This window comes from Gracilinanus agilis, chromosome 2 (genome assembly GCF_016433145.1).
Source record: "Gracilinanus agilis isolate LMUSP501 chromosome 2, AgileGrace, whole genome shotgun sequence".
NCBI classification, from domain to species: domain Eukaryota; kingdom Metazoa; phylum Chordata; class Mammalia; order Didelphimorphia; family Didelphidae; genus Gracilinanus; species Gracilinanus agilis.
This window is the reverse complement of record NC_058131.1, coordinates 1,312,886-1,324,524: the sequence shown is the minus strand read 5'-3', so window position 1 is coordinate 1,324,524 and position 11,639 is coordinate 1,312,886. Positions and strand designations below refer to the sequence as shown.

Genomic DNA, 11,639 nt, shown 5'->3' with positions numbered 1-11,639 from the left:
GCTTCTCCCCAAGGATCTGGGACAAAGGAAGGTGGGAACTCTCACTGATGTATGAATGACTCGAGGGGCCGGTTTTCAGATGAGACATTTGGGTTGTTTGACACGTAGAATTATGAGCAACTCCTTACACCAATCTTGGGATCCGGCTGCATTTCTGGTCAAGCCAGCCTGAGCCCTTGGTGAAAAACGGCTAAAGAACAGGTTCGAAGGGTCCAGCTTCCCAGCTCTTCATGGCTAGGTTCAAGCAATGCAGTAACGTCTCCTCCCAGTTCTCCCAAGTAAAGACAGAATTCGTGCTGGGCCAGGGGTTCAATAGAGGGCAATGAGCTTCCCAGGCCGCACAATGAACCACTTGCTGTTTTAATCCCAGCAAGGACCAGTGCTGGGCAGAGCTTCTCCTTCATCTGCTTTTGGTGAATTAATGCCAACTCGTATTTCTCTAGTGCTGCCACACTCTAACGGAGACCTGTATGGAGAGCTTCCCTTCTTGGAGCCCCTAAACAAGCTTGCCAGGCAGCTGCCATTATCTTCTCTGACGAGGAGGGGAAAATGGGTTCTGACTGTCCAAGATCACCTGGCAAGGAGATCCGAGGGTAGATTTGCACTCGGGTCTTGTAGCTCCAAGTCCAGTATTCTTCCCCACTGTGCCACCTACCTACCTACGGCTTGTGTGGCCTTTACCCTCTCTTGGCCTCAGTTTGTTCCTCTGGGGAGGTCTGGGTGTCCTTCCAGTTTTCGAGCTGCGGCAGGAGAGGTTAGGCCAGCGTCTTCCCTCAGGTGTCCCTTCCTTTGTTTCTCTATCCCGACGGCTTGGCACGGTGCTTGGCACATAGGAACTACGCAATGCCTGCTTGACGCTTCCACAGCTCTCCCTGTCTCCCGGCTCTTCTGTTAGAAGGGAAGAGCCCGGCCGGGACTGGGGAGGCGGTGGAGAAGCCGCCCAGCGGGCGGGAGACCAACGGGAGAAGCCTTCATCCCCGGACAAAGGCAAGGAAACAGGAGAGACGGCCCTGTGCGCGGACACGACTCGGGGTGGGGGGGAATTTCGGCGTCTGGACGCCTGGGTGGGGCCCAGGGCTCAGCTCTGGAGCCCGCGGCCTCCGCTGGCGCTCCCCTTCGGGCCTCCTGCCCCTCTTCCCCTCCCCAGCAGCCTCCTCTTCGGAGCAAACGCCCCCACCTCAGGATCAGCGGGAGGCTCCTCCCCCATCCGCCCCGCCCCCTCAGCGGGGCCCCGCCCCCATTCTCTGCGCATGCTCCCAGGCTTGCTGGGGGCTCCGCAACTCGGTCACCATCTTGGGCTTCGAGGACCAAGGCGGTAGAGAAAGGGTCCTTGCGAGCTGATGCAGGTGAGGGGCCCGCGGAGTTTGGGGGTGGGCTGGGGTCCCCTCCTCCCCTCACGTTTCCGTTTCCCCGAGTCGGGCTGAGAACTCCCTTTGTTCCCCTTGGACTCCCAGTTCCCCACAGCTGAGGGTGAGGCGGGCCTGGGGGAGGGGGGGACCAGATCCCGCCCCGTCCCCTCCCCCTTCATTTCTCGCCCAATCCCCAGGAGGGGGTGGGGGAACTTATGACGTTGGCTCTGCCCTGGCTCCGTCTGGGGGGGGGGGGAGCTAGTTGGGCAGAGCCCCTGAGGAGGCAGGGCTGGGGGAGGGTCGTCACTTGGTGAGGGAAGTACGGAGGGCCTCCCCGCCCCCCCCTTGTTCCCTTCCTCGCCCCGGCCCTGAAGAACCAGGTCTCGGCGGAGGGGGCTGTTCCCAGGGTCTTGGTGTTTCCTGGCCACCAGATCTGGGCCGGAACACTTTGGGGAGTTTTCTGTAGAAGAACCAATGAGCCAAGGCCCGGGGCCTGCGGGGCGGAAACCCTCCAGCTGCCCAGGAGCCGCCATTGGCCCTGGGTAGGGCCTGCCCGCTTGTTCTTGGGAGGAGAGCCCTTTCCCCTGACGGTGTAACAGGGAGATGAGGCGACCCCTTCATGAATGTCCCAGAGCTCAGCTTCCCCCTTTTAGTATCTGGGCGGATTCTACGGCAGCCGCTGCTGCTGCTGGCCCGGGAAAGCCGTGCAGGACGGAGCTGCGCAGAAACCCTCCCCTTCAGCTCAGCTCTGCTGCTGAGAGCTGGAGAAGCTCATCACCGGGCCAGGGGGGTCAGCGCTCCTTCTTCGCCCTGGCTTATTAGACCTTTCCTCTGGCACACAGTAGGTGCTTGTAGACAGACGCAGCATCCCTTCCTCCTCCACCCGGCCTCTTGGAACCTCTTCAAGACCCAGCTCCAGGGCCCCTCGTTCCAAAGGCCTTTTCCTAACCTCCAGTGCCCAGGAGTTTGGCTCCCTGACAAATGGCGTCCAGCGCTAGAGCAGGGTTTGAGGCCGGCTCTCCTCCGAAAGAAACGGAAGGGTGGTGAGAGAGGCCACAAGTGTGTGGGGCCTGCTCGATCCCTCTGCCTGCTAAGGGCTTCCAGGTCAAGGGAGGAGACAACAAACCAAAATCCACGGAGGGAGTGGAGGGGGAGCCCAGCAGAAGGGGCTGCTCCAAGGTTCCTGGACAGAGGGCGGCGTTTCCTTTATATGGTCCTGGAGGGGCCCAAAGAGCAGGTCTCATTTCCCACTGCCATTAGAGGACCAGCCGAGCCTTCCTCTTCCCCAAAGTGGTCCAGAGATAGTGAAGCTTTTGGCCCCAACTCTCAAGAGGGATCCTCTTACCTCCCCCCCCCCCAAGGCTAGTCATGGAGGAAAATGGAGGGAATCGAAGGTCTCTAAACAACAGGTAAAGGTGGTCCCCTTTCCCAGCTTCACAGGGCTGGGTTCAAACTATGAAAAAAGTTGTTTCCCAATTCCCACAACTGCATACACTTTTCTTACAAGACCGAATTTGGACCAGATCCATAACTGAAGAGAAATTAAGCTCCAGAATTGAGTCACAAGCTGGAGTTCGTGGGGTTCACTTCCTGCTACTACCTGCTTCCTCATCCCCTCAATTCCCTCTGATGGATTTACAGGCCCAGCACAGAGCTCTCCAGTGTGTTGGGAAACTCTAAACTAGAAATAAAACTAGATTCGAACGTGGATACGCCACTTAAGATGTGGTTTTCCACATCCGTGTGTTCCTCCCTTTGATTTGAGTTTGGCATCACCGGGCAGTATCTCCTTAGGGCAGGGCCTCACCCAGGGTCACCCGAGCCCCGAGCAAGGATGGGGTCCAGGGATCCGAGACCGCTTCTTCCTTGGGTCCCCCTCTGGGAGGTTCAGGGCTGGCAGGCACGGGGGGAGGGTCTCTCCATGTGGAGACTCGGTCCTCGAGTTTCTGAGGGCTTCTTCACTGCTTGTCTTCTCTGTGCCTTCAGGTACCTTCTGTCAGGAAAGATGGACTTGGGGAAAGGCAAGCTCCTCAGAACTGGTCTGAACGCCCTCTACCAGGCGATACATCCCATCCATGGCATTGCCTGGACTGACGGGAAGCAGGTGGTCCTGACAGCCCTTCAGCTCCAGAACAAGGAGCCCACGTTTGGCGATTCGAGAATCATCGGGCAATTTGAGCATGTTTACGGACTGTCCTGGGGCCCCACGGGGTTGGAGGGCACCCCGACTCTGCTGGCAATACAGCACAAGAAACACGTTACCGTGTGGCAGGTGTGCTCAAGCCCATTAGAGAGAGGCAAGCTTCTCGTGTCCCAGACGTGCGAGATCGGGGAGCCCTTCTCTGTGCTCCCTCAGGGCTGCGTGTGGCACCCCAAGAAGGCCATCCTCACCGTGCTCACCAGCCACGAAGTCTCCGTGCTCCCCTCAGTGCACTGCGACAGCACCAGGGTGAAGGCCGACCTGGTCAAATTCCAGGGTTTTGTGCATTGCGGATGCTGGACCCATGACGGCCAGAGGCTGGTGGTGGCCATGGGCAGCGCCTTGCATTCTTTCACGTGGGACGACTCCCAGAAATCTCTGCAGCCGTGCACTTTCTGCCCTGTGTTTGACTTGGGCAAAAACATCTGCTCTGTGCTGGCCACTGTGGATATGCAGGTTGCCGTGGCCACCGAGCTCCCGCTGGACAAGATTTGTAACCTCAACTTGATGGAGGCCTTTGATATACCAACAATGGAGGAGACACAGCCCTCCACCACCCCTTCATCACCAGTCATTACAGAGGAGGCCTTGATAGACACCGGAAAAGTGTCCCCTGACTCAGAACCATCTTCCTCATCAGCTTCCCTCTCATCTTCCTCCCTAGATTCTTTGGATCTGACTCAGACGCTCCCTGGGAACTATCGATCGGACCCAGGTTCACTTTTCCACCTGAAAGAGAAGGAATACTTGGCTCGGGCTGGTCAGGAGTCATCCCATTTGGTCCTGGTGACTCTTGATAGAATGGTCACCACCACCTGGAAAGTGGGCATCCCGGGCATTCTGGTGCCAGACCTCCTAGCTTTTGACCCCAAGTCCCAGGTGTTGGCTGTCGCCTCCAACACTTGCCCCACCATTCTGGTTTACTCCTTGACCCCCACCTTGGCACCAGGTGTTCAGTGTATCCGGCTAGAGAACTGTGAGAGGCCCAAGGGCATCTGCTTCTTGTCAGACAAAATGCTTCTGATTTTGGTCGGGAAACAGAAGTTCACAGATCCCACCTTCCTGCCTTCCTCCAAGTCTGACAGGTATACTATTCGTTTGATGGTCAAAGAAGTCAACTTTGGGGACGAGCCCTCTATCAAGTTTGTCTGGAGCCAGCAGGATTTCTACAATGACAGCCCGGCACTGAGCATGACCAATCAGAAGAAGCCAGGGGAAAGCCTTTGCCTCAACACCGGCCCCCAGAAGAAGGACCTCCTGATGCCTGGAAGGATCCAGTCACTGCCTCAGGGGAAGTCCCTGATCGAGGACATCACAGGAGTTTCAGGGAGACAGAGCCCCAGACCCAACACCACACAGCTCAGCAAGCCCAAGTTGACTCCCAATGTTTCTGTCTCTGTGGAAGGGCTGGAGGGTATGCCAGCTGCCTTCAGCCCTAATGCCAGGCCAAGCTTACCGATGACCCAATGCAGTCCAATTTGTGAGCCCCTGAATCTCCCTCAAGGCAAAGGACCCAGGAATGAAGAGGAAGAGAGTCGACTGTGTGAGACACTGGAGAGGTTGTCTGGGAGCTTATTGGACCTCCAGAAATGCCTCTCAGAGCTCATAGACCTTCTGCATGGGAAGAAGCAGCCGCTGCCCCTAACCCGTTACCCACTCTCTCAAGACCCATCTTTTCTTCTCATCACATACCAGGTAACTGGGGAAGGGAGGACTGCCTTTACTGTTCCTGACCTCCTGCCCACCAGATTATCCAAGTGGATAGATAGAACCATGGGGGTTCCAGGGCCGGGGCTGGGGAAGTCCGAGAATCTCTTCTGAAGGTTCAGGTCAGTTCTGAAAACCTGGACCTTGTCCCCACCACTGGTGACGTTTTCAGGATGATTACTAGATGCCTTGAAAGGATTCTGTAATCCCTCAATGGGGAATCGGAATTTATGCCATTATTTCTATAGGACTAATCAGGAAGACTGATTGAATTCTCCAACTGCCTTGTCCCCTTTCTGGTGTTTCCACATTTGTGTCCAGAATCATTTGGCACAGTGCTGAGATGAAGATTTAAAAAAATTAATTATTATAATATTTTTCCATGGTTACATGATTCATGATTCCCCCTCTCTTCCCTCCCCCATCCGGAAGCTGACAAGCAATTCTACTGGGTTATCTATGGAATCATTGTTCAAACCCTATTTCCATGTTGTTTATATTTGCAATAGAGTGATCATTTATAGCCAAACCCCAATCCTATCCCCATCGAACCACGTGATTGATCATGTTTTTCTTCTGCTTCTCTGCTCCCACAGTTCTTTCTCTGGATGTGGATACATTCTTTCCCATAAGTCCCTCAGGATTGTCCTGGATCGTTGCATTGCTAATAGTAGCAAAGTCAGTTACACTGATCATGCTATAATGTATCTGTTTCTGCGTACTACATTCTCCTAGTTCTGCTCCTTTCACTCTGCATCCATTCCTGGAGGTCCTTCCAGTTCACATGGAATTCCTCCAGTTCTTTATTCCTTTCGGCACAATCGTATTCCATCAGATACCACAGTTTGTTCAGCCATTCCCCAATCGATGGACATACCTCTCATTTTCCCATTTTTTGCCACCCCAAAGAGTGTGGCTATGAATATTTTTGTACGAGTCTTTTCCCTTATTTTCTCTTTGAGGTATAAACCCAGTGGTGGTGTGGCTGGATCAAAGTGCAGGCAGTCTTTTAGAGCTCTTTGGGCATAGTTCCAAATTGCTCTCCAGAATGGTTGGATCAGTTCACAACTCCACCAGCAGTGTATTAATGTCCCAATTTTGCCATATCCCTTCCAATATTTATCACTTTCCTTTGCTATCATGTTGGCCAATTTGAGATGCAGATTTTCTTAGGAAGTCATGTTGACCCTTGGGGGGAGGGCTCTGTGATTTCTTTGGGATGAATCCTGTGACCTGGGAAGACTGAAATCCGTCACCTGGAAGCCAGAAGGGAGACAAGCCTTACACTGGGGTGGCATTGGTCGGACAGGACTTGGGCAGGGAGCACCCGGGGCAGAGCCTGGGTGGAGGCTTTGGAACACGCTGTCTGGGTCTCTGGGCCCAGTCCTAGGTTTGAGCATTGCCCATGTGGAAATGGCAGGTTTGCCAAGCCCTCTGTGGATGGCATTTCAGAGGGTCCTTATTCTTGGCTCTTAAAGGCAGTTTTGGCTAGAAATAGTCCATGCGGCATTTTTTCCATTAAAACGTTAGGCCAGTGTGACACATGTGAGGTCATCCAAAGCGTTCTCTTTCCATTCTCTTGGTCATTCCTATTGGAAAGGAGAAAAAGAGCTTTCTTGCAAGGGAGAAGCTATTTCTGATCAGCCAAAGGACGACTTCCCGGGTCTTTGGGGAAGGCAGGGCCAACGGCTCCCCTGGAGTTCTGGAGGGATCCTCCCTCCCCCTAGAGCTCTCCTGGAATGGGGCTGGGCAGGGCCGGGCAGGAGCCTGTGGAGAAGGGGGTGGGGAAACATCATGGCGAGGAAAACATTCTCTCAAGTCCATTTCTCTGAGTGCATTTAATAGAACGAGTTCAAGCGATCCTTCTGGAGGATTGTTCCATCCCCCAAAAGGACATTTTTGTGTCAGAGTAGCTCAAAGTTCATCTTGAAGCTCCTTCCTTTTGTCTCTGTCACCTTCTACCACCATCATCAACTGTCTGTGCCTTCCTGTCCTTCCCCCATTCTGGGTCTCCCCATGGGGGGCAGGTTGCCCTGGCTTGGGCTACTTCTCACCTTGGGGGGTTTCTATTGGTCCCGGGCCCAACTGGGGTACCAACAGGCAGTGGGGTGGTGATGGTGCCAGGGTTGAAGGAGGAGGTCTGGGGCTCGTGGACTTCATCGTTGGGTAACGAAGTCTTGTTGTTGGGCTCAAAGAAGCCGTCCCCAGCAGGGGCTGTGATGGACAAGCGAGCGGTCCTTCTCTGTGATGGCAAGGTGCGCCTCCAACAAGTCCAACAGGTGTTTGGCCTCTCTCTGGTGGAGATGCAGTATGGTGAGTCTGTCTGGGGCTGGAGCTGGTGAGGGCAGGGGAGGCTTCCTGGAGGAGGGTACCCCTTCGCATGCTGTCTGGGCTGGGGCAGGGGCTGGGAGGGCTGTCAGTCAGTCACCCAGCAAGCACTAAGAATGTGCTGTGTGCCAGGCACGGTGGGGTATAGACTCAAAGAATGGAGCTGTCTCCTTCTCCCGGGATGGACTTGGCATTCTTATGTAACAAGAAGAGAGGGGGAAATTCTCAAGATCTCTTTATCATCTCTGATAATCTGATAAGGACAGTTTAGTTGATAAGGAAATAACAGACACTGAACATCTTTTACCTCGTGCTTCCAGCTCTGGCTCCAGGAGCCTGGAGTTTATTATATATATTTCGAGACTCATTTCACACAAAAGAGCCCCCCCAAAACTTTGCAGATGCGCAGAAGTTACAAATTATGTCATATTAAAACACAAAAAGTCTCATTGGCTTCAGAACAGACCAAGGCCAAGGCTGAATTTTGACTGGATTCTTATCAGAAAGCCAAGTTGGGGAGTATCCCTCTCAGGGTCGAATTGCCCCCGCTAAGATTTTGGCCCTGGCTATACCAGGCAGCAGCATTCCTTGCTGTATTAATAGTGTTAACCCTTTAAATTCAGGTTTGATAGGAACTTAAAGCTTTTCGTTAAGGCCACAATACTTTTCAACAAAAAAACACAAGGATCACAAAAGGGGTCAAAGCAGGAGTCTCAGATTTTTTATCTATTCTCTTATTGGCTTCCCACAAGGAAATGGAGGCCTGTATCCATCCTGAGGAGAAATAGGAAGTTTCTGAGGGCACAGAGGGCACAGTCATTTGGGGGAGATGGCTGGGATGGCATCCCCTGGGCACAGAGGGCTCAGTCTGGGGGAGGAGTCAGGCCACTCCATCATGGGAGATGGCAGAAGATTAACAGGGGAATAAAAGGAGCTTCAGTGGCATAGTCGGCTGTGTAGACAGTTTTGAAGGAGTTTAAGAAAAAGTCTAGGCTGAGCCTCTCCAGACCAGGTCCTAGGAGTGAGGGGCACGAGGAGCCAAGGAGGGGGCCACCCCCAGGCCCACCCCAGGATGGGGAAGTTCTGATCTCTCTCACTTTGGAATTCCAGGTTCCCTCTGGATCCTCCTCTCTGCTGATGGTGAAGGCTTCGTCCCACTCACATTCTCAGCCACTCAGGAGGTCACCATCCGCGATGGCAGCGGTGGTGGCATGCTGGCCTCCCCCACCCAGTGAGTCAGTGTCCATCCCCTGGGCGGGCATCAGCACCTGAGCGATAGCCGCCACCCTGCGAGGCCATTCTCAAGTCAAGACTCCTGGAACTCTTGGAGACAGGTGTACCTGAAAGGGATGAGTGGTCACTTTGCAAAGAGACAGGAAGAATAAAGTCTGGTGTATGGACTTACTCTCTTTCTATCTCTCCTTTTCTCCCTCTCCCAGAAATCAATCTCTCTCTCTCTCTCCCTCTCCCTCTCCCTCTCCCTCTCTCCCTCTTTCCCTGTCTCCCCCTCTCCCCTTCTCCTCCTTTTCTGTCTCTCACCATTGGGGACATCTAAGGGGCCATCCAAGAGCCCTGTGCCACCCTATCCCCACGAGAGCTCAGTAAACTCTGGGCTGGGCCTGAGTTCAAAACTGACCCCAAACACCCTGGGGGAAGTCATGTCAGCACCACCTCCCTCAAGTTTGTTCATCTGTAAAATGGGGATCATAACAGCATCTCCCTGCCAGGGTGGTTGTGAGGATCCATCAAGAGCATATTTGTATATGCTGTCCGGGAAGAGGGATAGCCTAGGCAAAGGCAGAGTAGGGAGATGGAAGCCATTGACCCCGGATGGAAGATCCTGAGGGGGGGGGGGGGGGGAAAGGGGAAAAACACTGGAGAGATGGGCTGGGGGGAAGGGGATGGTACAAAGTCTCTTCAGGGGCTGAATAGAGAATGGACTGCTGGGGGCAGAGCCTGGAGGCAGGAGGTCCTTCCAGCAGCCAATGCCACAGTCCAGAAATGAAGAGAGGAGGGGGTGTATGGGGCAGATGCTCCTGAGGGGACATAGATGGGCCTTTGCATCCACTTTGGCACAAATCCCATTTTTCCTCCTCATCCAAGTGGTTTCCTTTTGTGATGTCAGAATTCATTTTGGAGTCTCTCTCTTGCCCCTGTGCTGAAGGCCCTAGCAGAATGCAAGTCAATGGGATCCAGTTGCCTTATCCCTGAGCCCTTGGGAGAGTGGAAAGGATGGCTGGATTTAGGTGGAGGATCTGGATTCAAATCAGGCTCTGTCCTTCCTTCAAGCAAGTCAGGCCACCTCTCTGGGCCAGAAGGCCTTGAAGATCATGAGGTCAGATTGGCAATGCCTGACATAGAGAAGACTCTTCATACTTGCAGCTTCCCTTTCCTTCCCCTCTGAGGCCCTTTGAAATCGACTCTCCCCAAATCCAGGATGCATTTCTAGGGATTTCTGGCTTCCCTTTCCTTCTCGGCTCCCATCTCTAGGAGGGAATGGTCACTTCCTCCCAGGCAGGATTCCCATGATTCCCCCCCCCCATTTCTCCTCTTTTCCTCTGCCTTTTGCAGGATGAGATTATCCCACAGGCAAATCAAGAAGGGATTTATGGGGTCTTTGCTTTTGGGAGGAAGAGGGAAGGAGGGAGGGAGGATGGAAGAAAGTAAAGGAAGAAAAGGGGGGAAGATGGAAGGAAGAAGAAAAAGGGAGGATAGAAGTAAAAGAGAGAGAGAGGATGGAAGCTAGGAAATAAGAGAAGGAAAGGGGGAAGGAGGATGGAAGCCAAGCTAGGAAAGAGGGAAGGAGAAGAGAAGGAAGGAGGGTGGAAGAATGAAAGGAAAGAAGAAGACAAAGAATTAAAGATGGATGTGAAGAAGAAAGGAAGAGAAGGAGGGAGGATGGAAGGAAGCTAGGAAAAAGGAAGGAGAAGAGAAAGGAGAGAAATGACTCTTGCAAGTGCCAGGATGACGATGGGGGTGCCATGGCTCTGCACTTGGCCACCATGTTTCCTGAACTTTCTACCGTCTCCTCAGCAATCTTTATACTCCCAGGCTCTGGTCCGTAGCCTTCTGTCCACACATACCTCTCCCTTCCCCATACCAGCTCTCTTCTGTTCTTTTATTCTTTAGAGCAGGTCTGCAGGTCCCCTGGGTTGTTCCTCCTACCATGTTTCAGTGACTCGGATGGAGTCCTGTTTGCCCCTGGGGTCAGGATCACTTCTCTCATGTGTTGCCTAAACTTTAGGTGTTTGTGCCCAGAGACTGGAGCCTGGGGATTTCCCACAGGTTCCTTTCTTGGATTTTGTCACCCCTGAATTCCTGGGTGTGGTGGCTGAAGTTCTTGCTATGTGGCAGCTCCTCCCCATGGTGTCTGCTTTGGTGGGTGTCCAGAGGGATTCAGTCTCTTCTTCCTCTCTGCCCTTTTTTATTTTAAAGACTTTTTCAATGTAGGACTGTTGGCCACCTGTTTGCCGGCCTTTTTAAGCCAGGAACCATAGCTTTTATGTTTCAAGCTGTGGGCCAGAAACCCAAAGCCCTTTCAGAGAGCCCACCTCCTTGGTCAGCTGTCCACCACCTCAACCTCCAGTGGGCTGTGCCCGCTAGGCCTGAGCCTTTGTGGAGCAGTGTTAGCCTCAGGTGGGCATCTGTGCCCACGGCTGTCAGGAGGCTCCACTCAGACAAGCCTGGGGATGTTCTTGTGGCTCCAGGGCCCAGGAATGATAAACTTGTAAAGCCAGTTCCAGCTTCACCAGATGCTCTCAGCCAATTCTCAGTGGATCCATTCAACCACTTGTGGAATAACTGAATAAAAAGAAGATCCCGCAATGTCAGTTTGGGGATGGGCGTCCATACCTTCTCTTCCTACCAGTTCTTGTGCTGGGGTGCCCAAAGTGAGATCCATAAGTAAGAAAGCTAATTTGTAACTCCCCACACCAGGCCTCTTGGGTTCTAAAAGGAGACTAAAGGGATCACCAGCTCACTGCTGCCATTCCACAAGCTGATGCACAGATGTTGGTACTCTTGTGACTGGCGATAATTGGGAAGAAGCACATGTT

The 11,639-nt window shown here is 53.4% G+C and overlaps 1 protein-coding gene across 1 annotated transcript; it reads left to right on the top strand.

Annotated features, from left to right (window-relative positions):
- The first annotated feature begins 3,342 nt into the window (after nt 1-3,342).
- LOC123234457 (WD repeat and coiled coil containing) lies at nt 3,343-8,945 on the top strand. Its single transcript, XM_044660356.1, has 3 exons — nt 3,343-5,244; nt 7,452-7,569; nt 8,695-8,945. The coding sequence occupies exons 1-3, from the start codon at nt 3,355-3,357 to the stop codon at nt 8,817-8,819; spliced, it is 2,133 nt and encodes a 710-aa protein (XP_044516291.1). The 5' UTR covers nt 3,343-3,354; the 3' UTR covers nt 8,820-8,945.
- Nucleotides 8,946-11,639: the final 2,694 nt, after the last annotated feature.